The sequence below is a fragment of the Lampris incognitus genome, chromosome 3 (genome assembly GCF_029633865.1).
Source record: "Lampris incognitus isolate fLamInc1 chromosome 3, fLamInc1.hap2, whole genome shotgun sequence".
Lineage (NCBI taxonomy): Eukaryota > Metazoa > Chordata > Actinopteri > Lampriformes > Lampridae > Lampris > Lampris incognitus.
In genome coordinates, this window is record NC_079213.1 from 99386580 (window position 1) to 99413441 (window position 26862).

The 26862-nt window shown below is 43.9% G+C and overlaps 2 protein-coding genes across 4 annotated transcripts; one reads left to right on the forward strand and one right to left on the reverse strand.

The window, feature by feature from the left end:
* Positions 1 to 6381: 6381 nt before the first annotated feature.
* zyg11 (zyg-11 family member, cell cycle regulator) lies at positions 6382 to 23798 on the reverse strand. Of its 3 annotated transcripts, XM_056277312.1 has the most exons (18): positions 23347 to 23798; positions 23027 to 23192; positions 22321 to 22532; positions 15357 to 15674; positions 15059 to 15172; positions 14222 to 14338; positions 13992 to 14132; positions 13474 to 13650; positions 12167 to 12231; positions 10759 to 10858; positions 10545 to 10595; positions 10282 to 10443; positions 10076 to 10123; positions 9717 to 9914; positions 9559 to 9611; positions 8641 to 8738; positions 6644 to 6838; positions 6382 to 6501 (listed from the first exon to the last, which is right to left on the reverse strand). In XM_056277312.1, the coding sequence occupies exons 1-18, from the start codon at positions 23368 to 23370 to the stop codon at positions 6485 to 6487; spliced, it is 2256 nt and encodes a 751-aa protein (XP_056133287.1). In that variant the 5' UTR covers positions 23371 to 23798; the 3' UTR covers positions 6382 to 6484. The 3 variants fall into 3 exon arrangements, with proteins under 3 accessions (XP_056133287.1, XP_056133289.1, XP_056133288.1); XM_056277314.1 differs by lacking the exons at positions 6382 to 6501; positions 6644 to 6838 and adding an exon at positions 7510 to 7563; XM_056277313.1 differs by lacking the exons at positions 6382 to 6501; positions 6644 to 6838 and adding an exon at positions 7990 to 8077.
* Positions 23799 to 23956: 158 nt separating this feature from the next.
* Positions 23957 to 25642, forward strand: LOC130110728 (cytochrome c oxidase assembly factor 7). The gene is made up of 3 exons (XM_056277908.1): positions 23957 to 24251; positions 24457 to 24597; positions 24805 to 25642. The coding sequence occupies exons 1-3, from the start codon at positions 24146 to 24148 to the stop codon at positions 25248 to 25250; spliced, it is 693 nt and encodes a 230-aa protein (XP_056133883.1). The 5' UTR covers positions 23957 to 24145; the 3' UTR covers positions 25251 to 25642.
* The last annotated feature ends 1220 nt before the right edge of the window (positions 25643 to 26862 follow it).

Consider the following 26862-nt stretch of genomic DNA (forward strand, 5'->3'; position numbering starts at 1 on the left):
ACCCATTTTCTCTGGGATAGGTTCCATCACTGTACCACTGTCACAAGTTTGTGGATTTTTTCTGAAGGACATTGTCACGTCAGTTCCCTCCTTAAAGGATACTAAGGATGCACGAAACTGCCTCACCAACTACTGTTTGGATAGCTCAACAACTCTTGCTTCATTCGATGTGGAGAGCCTGTACACCTGCATCTCACATGAGATTGGTTTAGCCTCTGTGGCTCATTTTCTGATCCAACGTGACCCCCAAGCCCTTCCTCCAAATGAGTTCTTTGTAGAAATCCTCAGTCTTGTACTATCCAAAAACTGTTTCAGATTTTAGGATCATTACTATCTTCTAGCCAAAGGGACAGCAATGGGAACACCGGCAGCTCCATCATTTGCATCACTAGTAGTGGCACACTGGGAAGAAAACATAATCTACAATACTACTACAAACCCCTTCCATGCTAAAATTAAGCTGTGGAAAAGATACTTGGATGATATCCTCATCTTTTGGGATGGTACAGTTGATGAGCTCAAACAGTTTCATGACTATGTCAATTTAAGTAGCTCCTTTTTAAGATTCACTGTAGAATATCATCCCACCTCTATCAGTTTTCTAGATCTCACAATCTTCAAAACTTCTGATGGACACGTTGAGACCACCATCTACAGAAAACCAATGGAACGCAACACAGTTCTTCATGGCTCAAGCAACCTTATAAAACATCTGAAAACAAACATACCAAAAGGTCAGTTTTTGCGATTGAGGCGAAATTGTTCAAGCATACTGGATTTTGAACAAAAAACACTGACTGCTTCAGACAAAGAAATTATCTGTCTGAAGCAATAAACAAAGCTTACCAGCACGCCTCCAGTGTCTCCAGACCTGATCTACTGAAGCCAAAAGAAAGACCTTCAAAAGCAAACCGATTATGTTTCATTACAGAATTTAATCATTGCCACCAACAGTTGCGCAATATCATCCCCAATCACTGGCATATTCTGCAAGCTGAGCCACGCTTTGTGAACAGACTAAAACTCCTCCCCTCTTCACCTTTTGAAGAGCACCTACCACCAAGGACAGTATTGTTCACACCTTTCAACCAAACATGCCACAACGGTCTTGGCTTGACTTAAAGGGCAACTACAGATGCGGGAGATGCAGCCATTGCAACAATACAACAGATGTGAAGTTCTTCACACACCCGCAAACTGGGAAAAAGTTCTTTATAAAACAGTTCATTAACTGTAGCACCACCTCTGTGGTGTATAAACTAACCTGCCCTTGAGGAAAAGCTTATGTTGGCCAGACAAAATACTGTCTGAAGCAAAGGGTGGGTGTCTGAACACAAAACAGCTATATGCACCGTCAACATGGACTATGCAATAGGCAAACATTACCATGAAGCCAGCCATGGCTCTCTGGCTTCTTTACACTTTGTTGGACTTGAACAAGTGTCCACTCCAGTTAGAGGTGATAATATTGCAAAGCTACTCTCTCAAAGAGACATGTGTTTTGGATCTACACGCTAAATACAATGGCTCCAGCTGGCTTAAATGATGATTTCAGTTTGAATTGTTTCTTCTAAATGTAATAAAAAAACAAAAGAAATATCAATTATTAACTGTATCACTCAGATTTACAGTATATATTGTATATAGACTCAGCAGCAATGGGAGTAATGGTTGTGATTTGCCCCTTGAATTGTTGCTTTGTTGTTGGCCACTATCTCCTATGTGGTTTTGGATTGGTTACTTGGCTCCCTAGGGTTGCTGATGGCTACTGCATGGTCTGTAAATTAATAGCAGTAGCCTACTGTGTTTTTTGTATTTCTTCCAATTTTGTCTATATTGTCTATTTCCCAGGTAGCTAATCTTTATTCTGTGATTAACAATTACTGAACTGGATGTTGATCTTACCTCAAAAATGTATTAATATGAACTAAGTTTGAACCTTTTTACCTTTTTATTGGTCTGTCATGTGACCTTTGCTGATCTGTGTCATGTAACCTTTGCCTGTGACCTTACTGACCTGTCATGTGATCATGTAACCTTTGCATGTGACCTTGCTGACCTGTCATGTGACCATGTAACCTTTGCATGTGACCTTGCTGACCTGTCATGTGACCATTTCATGTCCTGTATCATGTGACCACTATGAAGCCCTATATAGATCACATGCCATTAGTTACACTCATGCACTGATGAAGGCCTGTAGCAGTAGGCCGAAATGTTAGGATGTTTTGCTGGCCAAAATAAATTGGTGAAAATGAGGCACTGTCCCCGTCCTTTTTCAAATTGGTGAGTGCTACCTTAAATCCTTGGATGTGGTTTTTGAAGTACATGTTGTTTGGTTTTAGCACCACACACTACAGTAAGAGTTTCTTTTTGGGAAGGCACATCCAACTCCTCCATTCCAACACTAAATAAACAGTTTATGGGGATGTACAGTCTTTATTTCAAAAACTCTCAGCAGCAACGTGGCACAATCCCAACAGACATGCCTGCATGTTGCCACTGCAGTTGGATGAACTTCCTACCGTGAAAGATGAAACTGGCCTTCATTAAAGGGTGAAGTTTCAGTTCTCAATCCAACATTTTCAGCAATATATTACATTAAGAGAAGATGACAAAAACAAGCTCTTTTCCATCTATTCATTTACACAAAATCTTGCCCTTGATGTAACCGTTGAGGGATAGAGTTCCAGGTACATTACAGTAGTTAGAAGCACATACATGATGGCCGGTTGAAACAAAACAAGGCCGTGACCAACTTTTGAGAGAAAAAAATATCAAGTTTTGCATACATTTGTTTTACTATTTTATAATACTTCTGATTCCTCATAGCCTAGTACATTGCCTCCACTAACCTTAACAAACTTGGCATGCTACCTATAGCTATTTTGTCCTGTGCCACTGGCATCCCTAATGAATTTCCAATGTTCCTGTCACTGCAAAGTTTCCTATGTATCGTTGGATACAAGTCTGGGGTATCCGAACGTGTCCTAAAAATCAAAATCAGCTTTGATTGCATAGAAAAGAGTGATGGCGTTATCAGAATAAAACCCGGGTTGAGCAAGTGGATGGTAGGGAGAGTCATTTTACTGTGTGGTGGCTTCTGATACCCTCCAGCTAGGTAAAGCATACATACTCCTTTGTAAAACAGCTTCCCGGAGAGACTTTGTTCACACGGCCAGTAAGTTCAAATGAAAGGAAGGTTCTCAACTGTCTTTGCTTCTGTGTTTAAATAGCTTTTTTCTCTATTTACCCTCTCTTTTGTTCCACATGTACCTCAATCACATGAAAAAAAGAAGAGTTAATATACAATGTAATAGTGTCCGTGCAACAGTTAAAACAAACCCCAATGATGATTACCGTTTCCTTCCTACGTTTCAATAGGTACACAGCATGTACAAATTAGAAACTCGTAAGATCTTGCTTGTTTAACAAAATGCGCACAAAATACTTGTCTCTCTGCTTCTCATGCACACACACATATGTAAGCACACCTAACATACATCCACACAGATCCACACATCTATACAGAAAATTCTTGAGAACACACATCTCTTTATACACATATATATGGGTCAAATCATATCTATACTGACCAATACACCTCATTGCCATTTGTGCCCATGATGGACATTTTCACGTTCCACGCTTAATTTTCTGTTTCTATGAACAAGTTAGGAGTAACCCTGGGTCTCTGCTTCTACAGCATTGCTTCTTTTGCATCTGCAAAACACTGACCGATCTAGATGCTCGTGGTTGGGCCCCGACCAGAAAACAAGAGCCAATGCAGTTATAAAACGAGAAAGCTTTTCAAGTACAGTGGACATAAATAGTCTACCCACCCCTGTTAACATGTCAGGTTTTTTTGATGTCAAAAAAATCAAACCAAGATAAATCGTGTCACAACCTTTTCTATCCTTGAATTTGATGCGCACAGCAAACTGGGAGCCAGCGGAGGGATGTGAACGGCAGAGTGATGTGTGCTGTTTTGGGTTGGTTGAAGACCAGACGCGCCGCCGCGTCAACGAATCAACAAAGGAATGGCTTCACCAGAAGAAGATCAGCGTTTTGGAATAGCCAAGCCAGAGCCCAGACCTGAATAACATTGAACATCTGTGCGGTGACCTGCAGAGGGCTGTGCACAAGCCAATATCACAAATTACACATTTGCCTCAAGGGCAAATTTCAAGTGCATAGCAGATGCCCTTGCATTTTGATGGCTCTACAACGTTTTTGCAAGGAAGAGTGGGAAAATTACTGCGAAGTCAAGATGTGCCGAGCTGATAAGACTCTTACCCAAAATGCCTTGAGCTGTAAGAAATTCAAAAGGTGCTTCAACAAAGTATTAGTTTAGAGGTGTGCACACTTATGCAACCAACTTACTAAGTTTTTTATTTTTACCCTAAATGGTTTGCAATTTCATGTTAAAGGTGGAAAAAGTTATGACATCTTTGGTTCCTTTTTTTCCTTCTCAAAAACCTGCCATTTTAACAGGGGTGTGTAGACTTTTTATATCCACTGTAGGTACACTACCGTTCAAAAGTTTGGGATCACCCAAACAATTTTGTGTTTTCCATGAAAAGTCACACTTATTCACCACCATATGTTGTGAAATGAATAGAAAATAGAGTCAAGACATTGACAAGGTTAGAAATAATGATTTGTATTTGAAATAAGATTTTTTTACATCAAACTTTGCTTTCGTCAAAGAATCCTCCATTTGCAGCAATTACAGCATTGCAGACCTTTGGCATTCTAGCTGTTAATTTGTTGAGGTAATCTGGAGAAATTGCACCCCACGCTTCCAGAAGCAGCTCCCACAAGTTGGATTGGTTGGATGGGCACTTCTTTGAGCAGATTGAGTTTCTGGAGCATCACATTTGTGGGGTCAATTAAACGCTCAAAATGGCCAGAAAAAGAGAACTTTCCTCTGAAACTCGACAGTCTATTCTTGTTCTTAGAAATGAAGGCTATTCCATGCGAGAAATTGCTAAGAAATTGAAGATTTCCTACACCGGTGTGTACTACTCCCTTCAGAGGACAGCACAAACAGGCTCTAGCCAGAGTAGAAAAAGAAGTGGGAGGCCGCGTTGCACAACTGAGCAAGAAGATAAGTACATTAGAGTCTCTAGTTTGAGAAACAGACGCCTCACAGGTCCCCAACTGGCATCTTCATTAAATAGTACCTGTTAGAGCCTGTTTGTGCTGTCCTCTGAAGGGAGTAGTACACACCGGTGTAGGAAATCTTCAATTTCTTAGCAATTTCTCGCATGGAATAGCCTTCATTTCTAAGAACAAGAATAGACTGTCGAGTTTCAGAGGAAAGTTCTCTTTTTCTGGCCATTTTGAGCGTTTAATTGACCCCACAAATGTGATGCTCCAGAAACTCAATCTGCTCAAAGAAGTGCCCATCCAACCAATCCAACTTGTGGGAGCTGCTTCTGGAAGCGTGGGGTGCAATTTCTCCAGATTACCTCAACAAATTAACAGCTAGAATGCCAAAGGTCTGCAATGCTGTAATTGCTGCAAATGGAGGATTCTTTGACGAAAGCAAAGTTTGATGTAAAAAAAATCTTATTTCAAATACAAATCATTATTTCTAACCTTGTCAATGTCTTGACTCTATTTTCTATTCATTTCACAACATATGGTGGTGAATAAGTATGACTTTTTATGGAAAACACGAAATTGTTTGGGTGATCCCAAACTTTTGAACGGTAGTGTATGTGTGCTCATAAATGTAGGTTTCAGTCCGTAATACTTGGAACATCTTACTTCACTTAACAGACCCTCGGCAAGTGTACACTTGCATCAAATCAGAGGCATTGTGTTGATAAGACTAAATGAGGAAGAGGGGAGTTAACAGACCCAGAAGTGTGGGGTGTCAACAAAACACTGCTCTAAACAAACTGGCAGGCATTCCTATAATAAAGGGTAGAAGCATTCAGACAGATTCCAGCATGCTCAAGTTCACAACATCATGCGTATGTTCAATGAGCTGATGGATCGATTTTTTTAGACAATTGAAGCCCTCAGTGAGGGAGAGGAGGACCAGAGCGCTTTGACCCTCAGCTGAGCTTTTGGGCTTTAAATCCACAGCTACAATTTCTCTGTGAGCACTTGATGGTTTTGGTACAACATCGTGATGATGCTGATGGCAGAGTTACATGACAGCATGGACACAGATCTCGAAACAAGACTCGTGCTTCACAGGTCTTCTCGTCATTTCCTTATTCTTCACAAGAACAGCACACATGGAAATACTTTTGTTTTGAAAACAACAAATACAAAGGAAATAAATAAGGTGTGTGCAAGGAATTACTCAGTTCACGCCCTTTAATAGATCCTTCCCAGGAAAACTTGGCAAAGTGTATGTGTATGTGTGTGTGTGTGTGTGTGGGGGGGGGGGGATACGTACACACACGCACACACACTTCAATCTCTTCTGTAGTGATACTGAACTGATCTGAAGTACTCATCTTGGTCAGGGAGTATTATTCTCTGAAAGGTGGAAAGAGAAGGAGAAAATGTGATACTATGACAAATAGTACAACGGTGTTCCTTTTTATACCAGAATGAGAGCTCAAGCCTTACTTGGCAATCAAATAAAGTTGAGACTGTGTGCGCTGCAAATGTGATTTACCTGTGTGTGGTGGCGGTGGGCGGCGACACGTATGTGTGAGTGCTGGCTGGCCCGTGCGAGCTCTATGGCGCTTCAGACTCTCCAGGATGCTCTCAGCCAGTCGTTTGACATCCCCGTGGGTCAGTGGGTGTGCCTGAACAAGCTCCAGCTGCTGCAGACCACCTTCTTCCAACAGCATGCTGCAGTAGCGGGAAGCTGCAGAGAAAGAATGAACAGAAGCATCATGAACAGTGAACGGATTTAAAATGGTACACTGAATAAACCAATTACTTGTTCAGTTTGCATAAACTAATGAACACTAAGCGTATGAGTTGGCTGACGTGGGCTTAAGCTGAAATGCTATGCTTGATTCATACATTGAGGAACATTTGTGTTGATTATTCACGGGTAAGTGGGGTTGGATAAGTTGAGTAAATGATTAAACAGGTGATTAAAAGAAGATGGAGTGTAAATGGATGAATTTTTGATACAAGACCTCAATTTGGTTTTGAACTGATGTGTAGTAGCAATGGTAGGTGTGAGCAGCTTCAGGTACCTTGGTATTCACATCATTGAGGACCTAACATGGACACTTTACACAAACACTTTGGTGGTCACAGATCTCCCCAAAGATCCAGAAAACCTTTGATTCCGGTGCCATTGAGAGCATCCTGGTAGGGTGATTCACCACCTGGTGAGGGAACTGTATGTCTCGACACCAAAAAGCCCGCTGTCTTCGGGAGGAGGGCGGAGTCGGCTTGTGTTCGTCACGTGAATGCGTCTCTGTGTGTGTCGGAAAAAACAGTGGTTCGGCCTGGAGTCACCTTGTCACGAAACTGGGGAGGCAGTCTCCTTCGAGACTGCCGGCCGGAGAGATGCAGTTGGCGAACGAATGCAGTACGAGGGTGAGTGTTTGAATTAAAATAGGGATCGATTGGCCACTAAATTGGGAGAAAAACAGGGAAAAATCAGAAATAAATTCATGACAAAAAGCCCTGCAGAATGGTACAGCCAGCTGAGCATACCACCGGGTCCACACTCAACCCCCTACAGGACTTACACACCAGGCGGTGCAGGATCAGGGCTAAAACGATTGTTATGGATCCCCATCACCCCAATAACGGGCTGTTTCAGCCAGTGCGGTTAGGCAGACGTCTCCTTAGCCACAAGGCCAACACTGAGAGACTAAGAAAGAGTTGCTTCCAGGGCGTCCGGGTAGCATAGCGGTCTATTTCATTGCCTACAACGCGGGGATCGCAGTTCCCCGTGTTACCTCCAGCTTGGTCGGGCATCCCTACAGACACAACTGGCCATGTCTGTGGGTGGGAAGCCAGATGCAGGGAAGGGGCCTGGTTGCTGCACTAGCACCTCCTCTGGTCGGTTGGGGCGCCTGTTCGGGGGGGGGGGGATAGCATGATCCTCCCATGCGCTATGTCCCCCTGGCAAAACTCCTCACTGTCAGGTGAAAAGAAGCAGCTGGTGACTCCACATGTATTGGAGGCAAGGGGATAGTCTGCAGCCCTCCCTGGATCGGCAGAGGGGTGGAGCAGTGACCGGGACGGCTCAGAGAGCGGGGTGATTGGACAGGTACAACTGACAATTGGGGAGAAAAAGGGGGAAAATCCAAAAAAAAAAAAGTTTCTTCCCCTAGGACATAAGGACACTAAACTCAACATAATTACCTTGTAATACTACTGCCACGTTTACCACTTTACCGCTCTATGTCAGACACTTTCCACTTTACTCATTCAGTGTATTTGCATATGTATACCTACTTGTTATTGTTTCGTATATAGCAACTGCACATTGTATATATGTATTTATCGAGCTATACCTTCTGTATACTCCTGGATATTTTTTAGCTTTTTTTAAATCGTATTTTTATTTTACGCTCATTTTAATATTGTTGTTCCATTTCTCTTGTTGCAGTGTTGGGAGTTGCCCAAAAAAAAAAATCATTACACTGCTTATTTTACTTGTACATGAAGTATGTTGACAAATAAACCTTTGACTCTTACCGTTCTTGCTGCAGACATGTTGCATGGCCCAGGCAGCCCAGAGCTGGACTCCAGGGGTGTGGAAGCACTCCAGCAGGGGGAAGAAGGGGTTAAACGACCTGCAGAATGAGAGAGAGGATCTGAGCTCAGCTACTACATGCAACACACATACTGTTTTACTACTGATTTGTGAAAGTCTGAGAGTGTGTGTGTGTGTGTGTGAGTGTGTATGTTTGCAGTGGAAGCAGTTTCTGATTTAGTCCATCCATCCATCCATTTTCCGAACCGCTTATCCTGCTCTCAGGGTCGCGGGGATGCTTGAGCCTATCTCAGCAGTCATTGGGCGGCAGGCGGGGAGACACCCTGGACAGGCCGCCAGGCCATCACACAGGGCCGACACACACACACACACACACACACACACACACACACACACACACACACACACAAACATTCATACCTAGGGGCAATTTAGTATGGCCAATTCACCTGACCTACATGTCTTTGGTCTGTGGGAGGAAACCGGAGCACCCGGAGGAAACCCACGCAGACACGGGGGGAACATGCAAACTCCACACAGTGGACGACCCGGGATGACCCCCCAGGGTTGGACTAACCCAGGGCTCGACCCAGGACCTTCTTGCTGTGAGGCGACCGCGCTAACCACTGCGCCACCATGTCACCAGTTTCTGATTTAGTTTTTTTTATTATTATTTTGAATATGTAAAAAAAGGGAAAAAACCTCACAAAAATAAAACAATATTAAATTGTAACGAACAATACACCTATACAACAAACCCAATTAACAAATTCTCTTAAATAACACAAATTAAATATTACAGGTTCAAATAGGAGGACGTATACACCTATTCATTCCTATCCCTTCGCCACTACTCATCAATTAATTCATAATCTTGAGCTTATATGTGTATTTCTCACCTGTAGGCCACCATCTCACATTCTGGTGTGGGCCATTTCAAGATGGCAGTATGCTAAAGAACAAGGACACACAAGCACGTATAAAGATTTTTACTATTTTTTCTTGACAAGCGTGTTATCTATTTGCGGTGTTTATTAGTATTCCTTCTGAAGCCCACCAGCTGTTGGAGCAGCGAGGATCTGAGGCTGAGACTGAGTGTCCAGGCCTCTTCCCCCCGGGAGGTGAGGTGAGCCAGGATTCCTGCAGCAAAGTAGCTCACTTCCACCTCAGGGCTGTGGAGCAGAGAGCAGATGTGGTCCAGGAATCCCTGCACCATCAATTCTCCGTGCAGCTCTCCTACCTCCGCTATGTTGTTCTACACACAGCCACCAAGAAAAAACAAAACAAAAACAAAAAAACGAAAAAGGTGAGTGGATGGTCATGACAATATTCTAATAATGTGAATCTACCCATCAGTCACCGTAGCCATGGGTTAAAATAACACTTGTAAATACAACACCTTTTTGGAAAACTCACCAGCAGCCCTAAAACCTTCTGCTGTATGGATGACTCGGTGGGAAAGGACTGCAGATAACGAAGTGGGAAGAATAGCAAAAAAAGAATGAGTCATCCTGCCCCCAGGCATACATATTTTCACCATGACAAAAAAAAAAAAAAGGTTTTTGATTAACTATTTCTGCATGTTTTCGTGTACGTCTATATGTGTGTGTGTATTTGCGTACCTCCAGGACTTTAATGAACAAATCCAGCCCCTGATTCTCAATAAAATGGCGGCAGGTTGTCGGTGATTCATCTGTGAGATTCCAGAGCGCGCTCAGCGTGAATTTGAGGGTGGCGTCGACCACGCCCTGCGTTGCCTTCTGACGCACAATGTGGAGGAGTTGCTTTAGGGAGGGAGAAACAATGCAATACAGAAGTTGTTTTTTGGGGAGAGGTGGGGTAAAACTATGGCAAAAAAATAAAATGGCTGCGCTGAGGACAATACCTTCACTATGAACAGCTCTGCTCCCAACTGAGCTGTCTGCTCTGTGGACAACTGGAAAAGAACGAAGACTTGTGAATAAAAACAAAATGCATTCCCAACATGGCCTCCTGACACCCACAAACACACACAAACACACACACACACACACACACACACATACATACATATCAGAATACATTGGTATGCTTGAACAGAACCAGTGCATGGCACAGACCTTTGCAGCCAGTATAGAAATGATAGCCACAGCCATCCTCTGCATGTTCTGGTCCTCATGGTTGCAAAGCCACTGCATCACTAACTTGGCAGCCTCAAACCTGACAGAGAAAAAAAAAAATCAAAGACGGAACAGATCATTTGAACCGTTATGTACAAACTGGGATTTGGAGAGAACTTACTTTTGTGCAACGCCCTTTTATTGGTGTAATCTACACCTTCCGTTTCATGTGTCACTGTTACGTTCCTCAATTTGCTGAACCTGCTTTGTAATGGTGACCACACACTGTGTAATTGTGGCTGTCTTGTGAGTTGACTATGACTTATATTGTGCAATGTGAAAAAAGTAAAATCTCAATTATCTGCCTTGTCAGATTATGCATGTTTAAGTGAGACTACTGTCACAATGCGATTAGGGATGGGTATCGTTAAGATTTTAACAGTACTTACTTTATCGATCCAGTACTTTGACAGTATTTTATCAGTTCTTTTTGTTATTTTTTTAAGAGAAAAAAGCAAATTAAGAACAGAATTAACATTGCTTTATTTTCTCATGTCTGGACAGTGTTACTCCCCCCCCCGGCTTTTTTTTCTCCCCAGTTGTACTTGGCCAATTACCCCACTCTTCTGAGCCATCCCAGTCTGCCGATCCAGGAGAGCTGCAGACTACCGAATGCCTTCTCCGATACATGTGGAGTCACCAGCCGTATCTTTTCACCTGACAGTAAGGAGATTCGCCAGGGGTATGTAGCGCATGGGAGAATCATGGTATTAGCCCCAGTTCCCCCTCCCCGCTGAAGAGGCACCCCGACCGACCAGAGCAAGCGCTACTGCAGTGACCAGGACACATACCCACACCCGGCTTCCCACCCGCAGACACGGCCAATTGTGTCTGTTGGGACACCTGACCAGATTACATTTATATAGCGCTTTATCTTGATATCCAAAGCGCTTATGTGCTGTTCATGGCTGGTGCAGTAAATGTAATTTTCTACCAGGTTCCTATTGGCTATTCACCAGGACGGAGTTGTAGCCATTGTTTTTAGCACAACACAATCACAATAAAAATTTTCTGACACTGGTAAAATTTCATTGGAGCCTATGACTCTGTGGATCAGAGCTGTCAGTTGCCCTTAACTCTGTCACACTGAATGGTCAAAGAGAGCGAACCACCATTCACGATGAACGACTTTGTCAACAACTTGAAAAATTTGTATAGGATGGCCCTAAGACCCTACCAAGAACACAGAGTGTGTGGGGGCCTGAACTGTTGATTTAGGACTTTGTATATGTATTCAAGCAGTAAAGAACTATGACTGTGTTTTGAAAAGAGCTGCACGAAAAAATGATAATCATGATGATTATTATTATAAGATGGTTTCATAGGAGAGAGAAAGTAGGTGTCCCACCTGTTGAATGGGACTTCCTGTAGAATACGGTCACTACACAGAGACAGCAGACAGTTCTTCTGCAGCTGGAGACAGGGGATCCAAAAAGGATGTCAGTACAGAACAATCCCATACTGCACTGATCTGACATAGTCTGCTACCATGTCTTTATGCATGCTCAATAATCCAGGTAAGAAAATATAAGAAAGTTGAATCAGTTCATCTGGACACAACGTTTATGGAGAGAGAAATGTTTCATCACTCATCTAAGTGACCTCTTCAGTCTCAAATGACTGCAGATATCCCCGCCCTTATAAACAATACAGTGGCATAATGAGAAATGGCCATAAAGTGGGAGAAATCCCACATTAAACAGGCCCTGGTTAAGTGTGGTTATCCTAACTGGGCGTTTGTCAAAGCCAGGAAGACGCCCAAACAGTGCACCAGCTAATTAGGACAACAGCTGCCTAAGCGTAAATCAGTGGTGATTCGGAATGTGGCGGGAGTGTCGGAACAGTTGAGACGCTATTTTCCAAACATCGCGTCTCGGTTGCTTTCAAACCCCAAAACACACCGCGCCAGAAATAGGTCCATCCCAAGGATCGGGTCCCCTAGCACAAACAGTGCAATATAGTGTACACTGTCAAGTTCCGGCAGGGTTGCCGTGACTTGTACACCTGGGAAACCAAACAGATGCTGGCCAAGAGGATGGTACAACACAGGAGAGCTAACACGTCAGGCCAGGACTGACTCTAAAGTCTATACCCATCTACAGGCCAGCGGCCACTCTTTCTGTGCACATCCTTGATAGGGAGGAATGCTGGTTTGAATGAGGAGTCAAAGCGGCCATCTAAGTGAAGAGGGAATGACCATCCCTGAACCGAGATGGGGGTGCCTAAGAGTATCCCTGTTGCCATTTCACAATGCGGTGATTGCAAACATTCCCAAATTCTGTGTGAATAGTACACATGGCCATTGAAATTCTAGTTAATGGTCACGCCCATATCTGCATATGAAACTGATCGTTGTTCTGGTCGTTGTGCCACTGCATTGTTTATAAGGGTGGGGATACCTGCAGTCAGTTGAGACTGAAGAGGTCACTTAGATGAGTGATGAAACGTTTCTCTCAGTAACGCTGTGTCCAGACAAACTGATTCAACTTTCTGTGATTTCTTTACCTGGATTATTGAGCACGCATAAAGACAATCTGGAGTACTGATTGGTTAGAAGAAAACCTGTACACTTTTTTTTTAGTGCCCATGGCATGTGATTGCCTATGTGTTGATGTAGTTTATGCTGCTAGGAACGTTGGTAGGGCATAGAGATACCTGTTGGTGGTTTGGGAAGGTTCTCATAGCCTCCAGTAGCAGTTGGGTGACCGTGCCCAGCAGTCGGACTGGCATCCCAGCAGCCAGGTCTTGCTTGGTCAGGTTAAACACACAGGCACTGGCTGCTAGCTGGACGTTCAAAGTGGTAGGGTGATTCTTCATACCTAATACCACCAGCTGGAGAGACAAAAGCAAACAGGAGAGTGAAATAAAGTTAGTCACAACACAGTCAAAAAAATACGGTGCATGAGGGAGAGCAAACGGAAGGTCTTAGTGGTGAGGCTGGGATTGGGATTTGTGATAGTACTCATAAAAACATTTTCGGGTTAAAAAGGTGGCTGCCACGCCATCTCCTGTCAGAGATGCTAGATGAACATGACAAAACAAATTATATGTTGCTCATTTGTAATAAGACAACCCAGCAAGCCTATTTATCTCTTAGAGTAGAAACGAAGAGAACTTTGTCTTTAGGGAGTGAGACAAGTGAGCTTTCTTATACAATATCTGTGTGGGTGCACCTTAAGGATATCAGGCCGTGCTTTCTCCATGACATGGGTGAGGCTGAAGAGATGAAACAGAGCTTCTCTAACAAACCCTTCTCTCTCGCTGTAGCGACGCAATGCCTCACAGATCTGGGTCTCATTAGCCTCTCCAGTCACCTACACACAAGCACACCAGAGACAATTGAGCCTGCTTGTATAACAACAACAACACACACAGTTCTGTGAAGGTACATGTCCAGGCTTACCTTTAGAGTTCCCTCTCCAGAAAGGAAATCAGAAAAGCCAGCGTCTGTGGCCAGGAGTCCCACAAAGGTCATTCCTGGTCGCTCCTCAACAAATGCTCTAACAGCTGCATCTGTCACCTGTCAAAATTCATATGCACAAGATAAAAAAATAATAATCTTGAATCCATCCATTATTCCATCCATTATCCAAACTGCTTATCCTGCTGTCAGGGTTGTGGAGATGCTGGAGCTTATCCCAAAAGTCATTTGGCGGCAGGCAGGGAGACACCCTGGACAGGCTGCCAGGCCATCACAGGGCTTGAATCTTGAATCTCCATCCTGAATTCTACAAATGTTCACTCAATAGTTACCTTATATACTGATATACTTTCATGATCCCCATAGGGAAATTACACTCTGCATTTAACCCATCCTAGCAGTGTAGCTAGGAGCAGTGGGCAGCCGCCGTGCAGCGCCTGGGGACCAACTCCAGTTCGTCTTGCCATTGCCTTGGTTAGGGGGAAGACAGGAGTATTAACCCTAACATGCATGTCTTTTTGAGATGGTGGGAGGAAACCAAAGCACCAGGACAAAACCCACCGCAGAAACGGGGAGAACATGCAAACTCCACACAGGGAACAACCTGGGATGACCCCCCCAAGGTTGGACAACCCCGGGGATCAAACCCAGGACCTTCTTGCTGTGAGGCTAACCACTGCGCTACCGAGGCGCCCATATACTGTGTGTGTGTGTGTGTGTGCGTGTGTGTATGTATATATATATATACATACATATATATATATATATATATATATATATATATATATATATATATATATATATATATACTGTACATACCTGTTTCCGCCCTGACACATCCAGGGATACGAGAGAGGGCATAATCCCTGGCTGCCCAAGGAGTTGACGAGCCACGTCAGAGGTAAATTGCTTATCATCACTGATATCCAGGTGCTGCACAGGTTGGGTTTTCACACACACACACACACACACACAAAATAGTATTTTTGGTAAATACAATAACTGCTAGTGAAATATTATTTTTTTGCTGACCCATTTTCAATCAAAAATATGCAGAAAATGTACCACACTGTCACTTTTTTAGTTTTTAACTCTAAATTCCCTTTATCCCACTAACCTGAAGTACATTCAGCTGCCCTATGACTCCCAGTAGTTGAGCAGTGCTCATCTCCAGCCTCTTCAGCTGGTGAAGTGTTAGTGAGCGGAGCCTCTCCCTCAGCCCTAGGAGAGGGCTCAGGTTGGTGACTGAAGTGTTGGAGAGATCCAGGCTCTCCAGCCTTGGCAGGCAACACACGTCGGCCAGCCCTGAGTCATAGAAGTCTACGTTTGCTAGTGAGAGGGAGCGAAGACCCTGGAGGGAGCTGAAGCGGTGGTGGCTTGGCTCCTCTAGAGAGGACATGGTGAGACCGTTCAAAACCAGACGTTGGAGAGAATCCTGTAGGACAGATTAGAACGGGGAGAGAGAACAGGAAGAAAAACTACTAAGGAACAAGTGTAGCCAGTTTTTACAAATGCACACCAGTAGATCCAATAGCACTTGAAAATTTGAAAAATGAAAGTGTCTTTCATTTTTGAGATCAACCAGACAGAACTCAGAATCAACTTTGCCACTGACAGCCATTCTGCTACCAATTTGCTTAGCTGGTAGCACTGAGATATGATATAACTTCTTTATTTTGGGGCACAGTATAAATGCTCATGACTTATCTAAATTTTTATGCATAAATCTTACATCATGATTGACTTCTGCTGATCTATTCTGCCGTCTACTCTCCCTCACATTTTTATCTTCCTCCTCATCTTTGCCTCATCTTTTGTAGTCCTGTCTCATTTTTCTTTTTAACGAACTCTATTACATACTGCTTTGTTACAATCAAAAAGTCTCTGCATTTGTTGGCTGAGATGGGTTTTTTGACCCCCCCCCCCATTTTCTCACCAATTGTAGCCGGCCAATTACCCCACTCTTCCGAGCCGTCTCAGTCACTGCTCCACCCCCTCTGCTGATCCGGGGAGGGCTGTAGACTACCACATGCCTCCTCTGATACATGTGGAGTCGCCAGCCGCTTCTATTCACCTGACAGTGAGGAGTTTCGCCAGGGGAATGTAGTGTGTGGGCGGATCACACTATTCCCCCCAGTTCTCCCTCCCCTGAAGAGGTGCCCCTGGCTGACCAGAGGAGGTGCAAGTGCGGCGACTAGGACACATACCCACATCTGGCTTCCCACCCACAGACACGGCCAATTGGGGGGCGTCCAGGTAGCGTAGTGGTCTATTCCATTGCCTACCAACATGGGGATCGCCAGTTCGGATCCCCGTGTTACTCCCGGCTTGGTCGGGCGTCCCTACAGACACAATTGGCTGTGTCTGCAGGTGGGAAGCCATATGTGGGTATGTGTCCTCACTGCACTAGCGCCTCCTCTGGTCAGTTGGGGCACATGTTTGGGGGGAGGGGGAACTGGGGGGAACAGTGTGATCCTCCCACGTGCTATGTCCCCCTGGCAAAACTCCTCACTGTCAGGTGAAAAGAAGCAGCTGGGGACTCCACATGTATCGGAGGAAGCATGTGGTAGTCTACAGCCCTCCCTGGATTGGCAGAGGGGGTGGAGCAGTGACCGGGACGGCTCAAAAGAGTGGGATAATTGGCCAAGTATATAATTGGGGAGAAAAAAAGAGGGGGAATCCCCCCCAAAAAAAGACACGGCCAATTGTGTCTGTTGGGATGGCCGACCAAGCCGGAGGTAACATGGGAATTTGAACTGGTATGCAACTCTACCCGGATGCCTCTTGGCTGAGATGTTTTTGAAATACATTATCTAGGTGACAATGGCATGCCACTCAGGGCAAAGGGGCAGGTGAGACAAGAAAAGATATTAATCATAGGCTTCAGGAGTTACGTTTGTAGTAAGGACAGCCCATCAATGTATTGAAAGCATCAATACATTAACTTGTGTTTAGGTGATATATCAGCCCACTTGCACTGTGCAACCAAGTAAAATTAATTCATTCGGGGACGGGAAGTGACCTGCAAGCGCAATTATTATTTCTGCTTCGATGGTTCTGTGCTTTATGAATTCTTTGTAGAGCTTATGACAAGCGTTACGTAGTCCTTTTGTGATCCAAGGACTATCTTTATATTTCCGTTTACTGTTGAATTGTTTTACTGGGCAATTTTTGTCATATAAAGATTGATATATGTTTAGGAATGAATCGTAAGCTTTATCAGTGTCCTTTTCATTGTATACTATATTCCAGTTATGTATCAGTAATTCGTCTTTAAAAGCATTCATTGATTCCTCTGTTCTTACTCTTATATGTTTAATGTTGTTGGGAACTTTGTTCTTCTACCTTGTACCTAAAGATACAAAGTAGTCCCTGTCCTTTCAGTAGAATTCAAACCAGTTTAGTGCAGTGCCAGAAAGTCCCACCCAGTGCTGTGGTCGAAATCCTGATTGGAAGACATCGAAACTGTTGTTTCGTGCCAAAAAGTTGTTGAGCCACTGGAAAACAACTCCTCCAATTATTTTACTTTGAAACGTGAGGTTTGATGTGGGCCTATAACTGTTCATTAGTGAAGAGTCTCCATTATTCTTTTTTATGAGCGGCTTGATGACTGTAGTTTTCAGGGCCTGTGGGAAGAGACCTGAGAGAGGAGATGTGTTGACAATTTGTAGAAGATCTGAGGACAAGCAATTAGAAACATCTTTGAAAAAGATTGCTGGCAGAATATCAAAGCAGCAGGAAGAGGATTTCAGATGTTGTATATTGTCCCCCAGGTTTTTATGGTTGATGGGATCAAATTGTGACATCCATCCATCCATCCATTATCCAAAGCACTTATCCTGCTCAGGGTCGCGGGGATGCTGGAGCCTATCCCAGCAGTCATTGGGTGGCAGGCAGGGAGACACCCTGGACAGGCCGCCAGGCCATCACAGGGCCGACACACACACACACACACACACACACACACACACACACACACACACACACACACACACACACACACACACACACACACACCTAGGAACAATTTAGTACGGCTGATTCACCTGACCTACATGACTTTGGACTGTGGGAGGAAACTGGAGCACCCGGAGGAAACCCACACAGACACGGGGAGAACAAGCAAACTCCACACAGAGGATGACCCGGGACGACCCCCAAGATTGGACTAACCCGGGGCTAAAACCCAGAACCTTCTTGCTGTGAGGCAACTTCGCTAACCACTGCGCCACCATGCCACCCATTTGACCAGGCGTCCCTACACACACAATTGGCCATGTCTGCGGGTGGGAAGCCGGATGTGGGTATGTGTCCTGGTCGCTGCACTAGCGCCTCCTCTGGTCGGTTGGGGTACTTGTTCGGGGGGAGGGGGAACTGAGGGGAATAGCGTGATATTGTGACAAAATGTAACATGCTATTTGAATTGATTTTAGATGGACTTAGGGACAACACATGCCCTGTACCTAGTATGGAGGCACTGGCTGCCTGTCTAATTTTCGAATGTTGTCATTGAAGAAGGGGGAAAATTCATTGCAGGCCCTGGTAGATAGCAATTCAGAGGCTACTGCCACTGGGGGGTTTGTTAGCCTGTAGACAGTAGCAAACAAGGCACGCTCATTATTAGTGGTTTTGGAAATGATGTCAGAGAAGTAAGACTGCCTTGCATTTCTCTGTTCCAAATTATAAATGTGCAGTCTCTCTTTATAGATTTCGTAATGAACAGTAAGATTTGATTTTCGCCACCTGCGTTCAGCTTTACGTCACATTTTTCTATTCTGCCCAGCGCGGCACATCTCCATGGAGATCTTTTCTTAACAGAAACCACCTTCACCTTAGTGGGTGCAATAGTATCAATAATATCTGTAATTTTAGAATTAAATTATCCACAAGCTCATTGACTGAGACCTGAGAGAGAGCAGGTGTGGAAGAGAAAGCCTGAATAAATATTTCACTGGTGCTTTCAGTGATATGCTGTTTTGTGATTACCTCTGTTTGAGCATTTGTGCACACAGAGATAGTACTCTCAAAGAAAACACAGGAATTATCGGAGAGAGCGAGCGACATCAGCCACTACAACCTTAGCAATGTCAGACCCTTAATTAAGACCAGAGTGTGCCCCTTGTTGTGTGGGCTCTGCCACACGCTGAGTCAGCCCATAGTTATCAAGAACACAACACAGGGGCATCCAGGAAGTGTAGCGGTCTATTCCGTTGCCTACCAACACGGGGATTGCCGGTTCGAATCCCCGTGTTACCTCCAGCTTGGTCGGGTGTCCCTACAGACACAATTGGCTGTGTCTGTGGGTGGGAAGCCGGATGTGGGTGTGTCCTGGTCACTGTAGTAGCACCTCCTCTGGTCGGTCAGGCTGCCTGTTCAGGGGGAGGGGTAACTGGGGGGAATAGCGTGATCCTTCCATGTGCTATGTCCTCCTGTCAAAACTCCATACTATCAGGTGAAAAGAAGCGGCTGGCGATGCCACATGTATCGGAGGAGGGATGTGGTAGTCTGCAGCCCTCCCCGGATCGGCAGAGGGGGTGGAGCAGCGACTGGCATGGCTTGGAAGAGTGGGGTCATTGGCCAAATACAATTGGGGAGAAAAAAAAGGGGGGGTATGATATTTGCTCTGCCAAAATAGTAATTGACCTTTCGCAAAGTCCTGCCTCCCTTAGTTACTGTTGCTATGCCCTTCAAGCATTTCAGAACCATCCAGGAAGTAGCCGGAAAACACCAAAACATGAAGGAAGAAATCAGCGCATTCCAAGAGAAAACAAGTGATGTATTTTGGAGTAATTCATCCTTAATATCATCCCGTGAAAAGGCAGAAGGGGCTACAGTATGCGGTGGCAGGATACATTCAGAATATTAAAAGTAAAACTGACTTGCGTGGACTCCGGGCTGCTAGGTGCGACTGTAATTGAGTGTAAAGCTTACCGGTCGCAATCAAAGAATGAGAAACCCCATCAACTAATTCTGAAACACATTGTGGACCAATTGTGCTCTTGCACTGTAGGGTAAGTTACATATTTCAGCTATTATTGGTATATTTTTGATAATCCATTGTCAACATCACCATATTATAGTGTTGATTTTGGCCAAGGTTCCCCATAGCGTTCTTTTATCCAGGCTTTTTCAGGGGCACTGTATGGGCTCCTAGGGGTTGCAGGGCGGCCAGGGACATGCCCCGGAGCCGGGGGAACCACCTCATGAATTTTCTTTGGTTTTTTTTACCTTCGGACCAGAACCGGTATTTTCAACAAAATAAGGCAAACGAGATGCCCCCGCGGGCGGGATGACTTTTCTGAACGACCGGTCCCCACCTGGAGCTCACAGAGGGGGAGAAACGTTTAAAATAGGCCAGATATGAGGAGGTAAGACTGGCCAGAGACCATCCCAGCCAACCCTCCCCGCGGGTCTTTATGCTCTGAAATTAAAGGTGGAACCTGGCTAACCTGTGACTAGCATAATAAAGTTATGTTAGTGGGCTAGCTATCATTAGCTATCATTAAATTAGGTATCTCTGGCCACAGACTAAGCAAGTTACGTTCATCAGGTACATAATTAATGATGTTATTTTGTTAGTCAGTAATACGTTGATATGTTAATAATGGTAATAATCATTGTGTGGGCAAAAGTAACAGTAATAATGCGTTAGCTGTATTACCTATAAATAATAGCTAGTAGCAAGCTTAGCTTGGAGCAGACAGGTATTTTTGTTGATTTTGGATGGATTAAGCTGGCTATGGGGTCTGCTATACAGCAAAATCTATTGCCGACATTGCGCTTCTTGCGTTCTGAGTTTCGGGAAGGGAAAGAAAATTACACCCCTCCAAACTTTTCAGATATCTAGTTATCCAATTTGCAGATCCCATAGGCACATCGTTTCAGCATTTTGCTGTGTGTTTGAAAGCTTGACGGACCTCCTTCACATAGAAACCGTTGCTAAGATAGGATTGGACAAGCACCGTTCTGGGGCGGTACTTTGCGAAAGGTCAATTGGCATAAACCTACAACTTAATATATTGAAAGTTATTAGTCATTACGTTAATTTAAATAAGAGATTGTTCGATTTTTTTTATTCTGGAACAATGAACATCAGATATCATGTTTCGTTCTAAAATGAATATGAAACATTTTGAGATGAAATTCTTCAAATACAAAAAAATTGTCTTATAGAGGTACAAAGACGAGGAGGAGGTTTCGCTTCTCTCATGACCATGACACCCATGGTGGATGCTGTTATTGTTGTTTTTTGGAAATCATTGTTATTGAAGACATAACCTGGGAAAGGGTCTGGGAGAACATATTCCATGCATCCAAGAACCCCAACCATCAGCTGATTCACTTTAAGCTGTGTCAAAGGGCTCATTATTCACCAATCGTGAGATTCCATATGAAACAAACTGCTAGCCCTAACTGTGACCTGTGCTCCCTCAATGCACCTGGAACATTTAAACACATGATATGGGATTGCCCAGAGGTCTACAACTTTTGTAGAAAAGTGGCATCAACTCTGTCTGATGTTATTGGCAAACCTGTTCCCCTGGAACCAATTCCTCTTTCACTCAATGATGACTCACAAATGGAGCTGAATGAGAAACAATGCAAGCTATGGCTCGTAGGCCTAACTGCCACCAAAAAATTTACAGTACAGCGATGGCTACCCCCACATAAACGGTACACTAAAAAAATGGTCAGAGTACTTTCAAGATGTGGTCACATTAGAACTGTCCATGGCCCGTGTAAACAGAGCTAAGGCCATCACGTTGGAACTGTGGAAAGGGGCAGCCTCTGTAATAACTGAACTTCTTGATAAATAGACCAGAAGTTGCCCTAACAGGGTGAGTCTAAACTGAGGTAGTGATGGTGGGGGAGGGGTTAAGCCACCAAGGGGGGGGGGCAGGAAGGGTGGCAAAATGTACAAGTATTGTATTATGTTCTGTTGATGTTCAACAATTGCTCACAAAAAAAAAAGTTCATTCATTGGTCACAATTTAGAGCCAAATCAAGAACTGAAAGGGTGGTCTGATGGTAAGCTGGCATCTCTCTAAAACCAAATTTGCGCTGTTTGTCACACTCTTTACCTGGCAGTGTTTGTTCGTAGCCAGTCCCTGAATTATATCAGCAATGGTGAGGTCCGCATTGACTCTAGCAGCATCCAACTCCAGCAGTCTGTGAGGGCAGAGGGCTCTCTGGAAGGCCTCTGCAGAGATACGTGCTGTGCGGATGCATGCTCGCCTCAGCCGCAGGTATTCCCAGTTTCGGAACACACCCACTGTACTGTCATTTAGTAGACCTGTAGTAGAAGGTACACTGTTTAGCATTCAACCTTGGGAATCACACTGCTCATATAGAGGTGTGAAAAAAAAATTAGTCTTGTTCAATCTCCCACTATGGCCCAAGGCAGGATTTTCACCAACTTTTACAGGGGTGAGGTTCCCATTCTCATGAGTTTCATGTGAGGATACAAGACCACAAAACAAACATTAAAAATGTAAACAACTGAACCCATTTTGAAAATGTAGCCATTGCAAAGTTAAATTTAAGCTTATTTAGGAGGTATATGCAAGAAGGAAAACCATTTAGAAATATTCTGCTGTGGTCAACTAATCTTATTTTGTGATGATGTCATTACTACAGTATGAATAGGGGAAATGGTGAGCGTGTGCTTATTGATGCATAATCTTTTCTTATCAGCCTTAAATTCCAACAATAGAGAAAAGTGAATAAGGAATGCCAACCCTGTTTTAGTCAAGCTAGACTTGGGAGTGCATGTGTGTAAACGTGTACCTTCTACTGCCATCTTGGCCAAAAGCTGGTCTGCCAACTCTTGTGGGAAGAGAACAGCCTCTCTGAGACAGAGAGCGCCATCAGCGCGTTTAACGCAGAAACATTCCAGGTTTTGGCTTACATAGGTCAGGCACAGGTCCGTTAAAGACGCCGGGGAAGACTCATCCTGAAAAACAAAAACAGGACATTAATAGCTATTCCAACTTTGGATACACGTCCGTGCTGATCATATAGCAAAACATCATTTATCTAAGATCGAAAAATAGAATGAGAGCATACAATTTGCAGGGACAAAAAAAAGAAAGAAAAAAGAAACTCACCATATGTAGGAAGTTAAAGGCCATGGTGACGATAACTAAGGGTAGTTTTGGGCAGCTTAAGCGGGCAACAGATAACTAATGTTTTTTCCTCCTACACAACAGCTATCGCTAACGTCGGGTAGCCGCCGGTCGACTGATTTTTAGTCGTTTCGATTTGCAACTGTGGAAAACAGCAGGCGAGCTTGGTGTCAGGTAGATCTTGCTGAAAATAGGAAAGGAAAACGGCAGGCTAGCTACTGCGAACGTTAGCAAACTAGCTATATCCAGCTAGCGAACTTGTTGGCGTCTACGTGCAGAAAATCCGTATCATGCAACTGCGCGCACAGTTCGATGCAGTTTCCGATTTCATTTTTTCAAAGGATGTCGATCGGTTAGCGGAGTGCACATAACTGAATATTTGTATTTTTTTTTAAAACGGGCACTTGGATCTATTTTTGACCAGATATACAGTAAACAAAGGTCATAACACCGGAAGCACATAAACGGTAAAGGGGGCGGGACTAGTGCTACGGAAGCGCGTTTCAAAAAAGATTACGAGATACGGAATAGAGCCTCTAGGTAGATGTATGTGTTTCATGGGACTTTAATCTCCAATATATTCACTGGAAAACAACCGTCGTAGTTAACTTTGTGTATGATTTTTTGTTCGCATTATTCGGCGTCTCAGGGAGTTACCAATAGCATCTGAAACTCTACTAACGTTGGCCACACAGCAAGGTCATAAGTACTAGTTAGGGGTAAGTGTTCAGCACGTGACTTTTTTTTTAGGCTTACGGCGTTAAATTCGTAAACCCAAATCATGGCTGGACTTATCAATTTTGAAGATGAAAAGGAGGTGACACAATTTTTGGACAATTTGGGCGTTGAGTACAGCTATCAGTGTTACAAAGAGAAGGATCCTGAAGGTACAGTTCTGCGCTATCCTCGCCTCAGTGGTGCTGAATTGCAGAACATTTGTGAATGTATGATTTGTACAAAAAAAGCAATTCATGATTTTGTTTTCATTTCTTTCCATATTCTCAACGCTCCTCTTCATGAAATAACGCGTATTCTCGGTAATGGGTGTCGTTTTGTTTTCCCTTTTGCTCCTTTCCTACCCCCCCCCCCAAGGATGCCAAAGGCTGGCTGACTACTTTGAGGGCGTGAAGAAAGACTACGATTCAGCGGCACAAGTACTTAAACACAACTGTGAAACGAACGGACATGGAGAGAGCTGCTATAAACTGGGGTCATACCACGTCACAGGCAAAGGTACTATAAGCAATACTTAATAATAATAATAGTTAATACCAGTTGACCTACTGTGGTTGGGTTTATTTCCATGTCCTATCAGTTGGGACAAAAACTCAGGGACCAAACCTCGTCAGAAGATCATTGAAATTTAAAGCATAGGAAGATCTGCGGATATTGACACTTTATATTGTGATCTCTTTTTTGTCTCCACAATCTCGCCACCAGGTGGGGTGACTGAGTGTCTGAAAACTGCATACTCCTGCTTTGTGCGTTCTTGCAATACTGGGGGAAAGAAATCTGTTGATGCCTGCCATAATGCTGGTCTGTTAGCCCATGACGGGCGGGCCATGGAAGAAGGACCTGACGCAACAACTGCCCGGCAATACTATGATAAGGCATGTGATGGGGGTTTTGCTCCTTCATGCTTTAACCTCAGTGCCTTGTTCATCCAGGGCAATTCCAAAGGGTTGGCACCAGATATGTCCTTAGCCTTAAAGTATGCCAACAAGGCCTGTGACCTTGGACATGTGTGGGGCTGTGCCAATGCAAGTCGAATGTACAAACTTGGGGATGGCACAGAAAAGGATGAAAAGAAAGCAGAAGAGCTGAAGAACAGAGCAAAGGAACTGCATGATGTGAAGCAAGAGAGGCAGCTCAAGTTTGGGGAGTGATTGTGTGAGTGAAGTAATGCAGCTTAATGTACCCACATTGACTTAGTTCAGTCATTATAGGATGTGATGTCTTTGGATATCAGTCTGTCCAACCCTCATTGAGCAATCAATCAATCAAGTTGCATTTTTATAGCGCTTTTCTAGCTGCAACAGCCACTCAAAGCGCTTTACAATTAATTAATACACACACACACACACACACACACACACACACCGATGGCATGGAAATCCTCCCTCAAATACCATTTCAGTGTCAGCATATGGCTACTATAAGGTTTGAGATATTATGTTCCTAGTTTGAATGTAAATGGTTAACATGGGCTCATTTACCTCATCTACAATTTGGATGCACCAGAGTTGAAAGGAAACTTGGATGTTTTATGCTGCCACATTTTCGGTCCTACATGTATTAAAAGGATGTGAGGATAATAAAACTTGGAAATGCCCAACCTTGGATTATTTAGAAATTTCTGTGACTGCATGATAATCAGTTATTCTCTCTTTGCCATCCTAAATGAATCTGCAGTTTAGAAAATATCACTTATAAGCACATGGTGTCATGGTTGTGTGATCTGAGTATGCGGTTCAGTACACTTTATTTTCTTAATTTTTAATCAAATGATCACATATGAACAATTAGTGGTGCTATATTTGGCCAATATACAAACACATGTAGTATAATATTATTCATAATATAAACCTGAGAATTCAAGTCAAGTCAAGTAGGTTTTATTTGTCCCCAGAGGGGCGACTGTTGTGTAGCAGCGGCAACATTTAAACACACAACCCCTCCACAGAACACACTAGGCAAATAAATACAACATGACGTGAGGAGAACAAAACCAACGAAAAGCAATGCAACAGCAAACAGTGTTAACAGTGTTTATCAAGGTCGGGTTGGTATTGCCTCTTACTATTGGAGTTTAGCAGTGAAATGGCTGAGGGAATGGAGTGTTTGTATCTATATGTTTTGACTACTGGGTATTTGAAGCGGGAACCAGAAGGCAAGGTCTGAAACTCTAGGTGCAGCGGGTGGGTACTGACAGACAAATGCCCTATGACATACAAAGAACACTCATTTACTACCAGGGTGTCTCCCCGCCTGCCGTCCAATGACTGCTGGGATAGACTTCAGCATCCCCGCGCCCCTGAGAGCACGATAAGCGGTTTGGATAACGGATGGCTGGATGAAGGTGTGACTACCGCTAGAGGGAATCAAAACCAAAGAAACGAACTGAACAGGATTTTTGGGCCACACTGTGCGTTTTCTTTTCTTTTTTTTTTGCAAAGCTAAAGAAAGATCATTACTGCAAGAATGATGATTGACTTATCTAGCGTCAACTGATCTCCGTAAGGCATTTATGTTTACAACGAATGCACGAACAATGTATTTTGGGTCGAGTGGATTCCCTTGCTCGCCTGAAGCTCCGCCCATCGTCCGTGTCCACTCAACCCCATTCAAAACAGAACACAGCTGTTGCGATGCGCATCGCTTCGGCCGTTAGCTTAGCCGTCTCACTGCAGTGTTCCGCCGTGGCGCTGAACGGACGCGTTTCTCGCCTAAACAGGTTGGCTGGCTTCGCCAAGCAGGTGAGGTTACGGCACATACATG

Excerpts from the sequence above, each read along its gene's own strand:
- zyg11 (XM_056277312.1), bottom strand. The coding sequence starts at position 23,370 with ATGGCCTTTAACTTCCTACATATG. Across the intron at positions 22,533-23,026 it reads GGCCAAGATGGCAGTAGAAG|GTCTACTAAATGACAGTACA; the intron begins GTACACGTTTAC and ends CTTCTACTACAG. Across the intron at positions 14,339-15,058 it reads ATGTGTCAGGGCGGAAACAG|GTGACAGATGCAGCTGTTAG; the intron begins GTATGTACAGTA and ends GAATTTTGACAG.
- LOC130110728 (XM_056277908.1), top strand. The coding sequence starts at position 24,146 with ATGGCTGGACTTATCAATTTTGAAGATGAAAAGGAGGTGACACAATTT. Across the intron at positions 24,252-24,456 it reads CAAAGAGAAGGATCCTGAAG|GATGCCAAAGGCTGGCTGAC; the intron begins GTACAGTTCTGC and ends CCCCCCCCCAAG. Across the intron at positions 24,598-24,804 it reads ATACCACGTCACAGGCAAAG|GTGGGGTGACTGAGTGTCTG; the intron begins GTACTATAAGCA and ends TCTCGCCACCAG.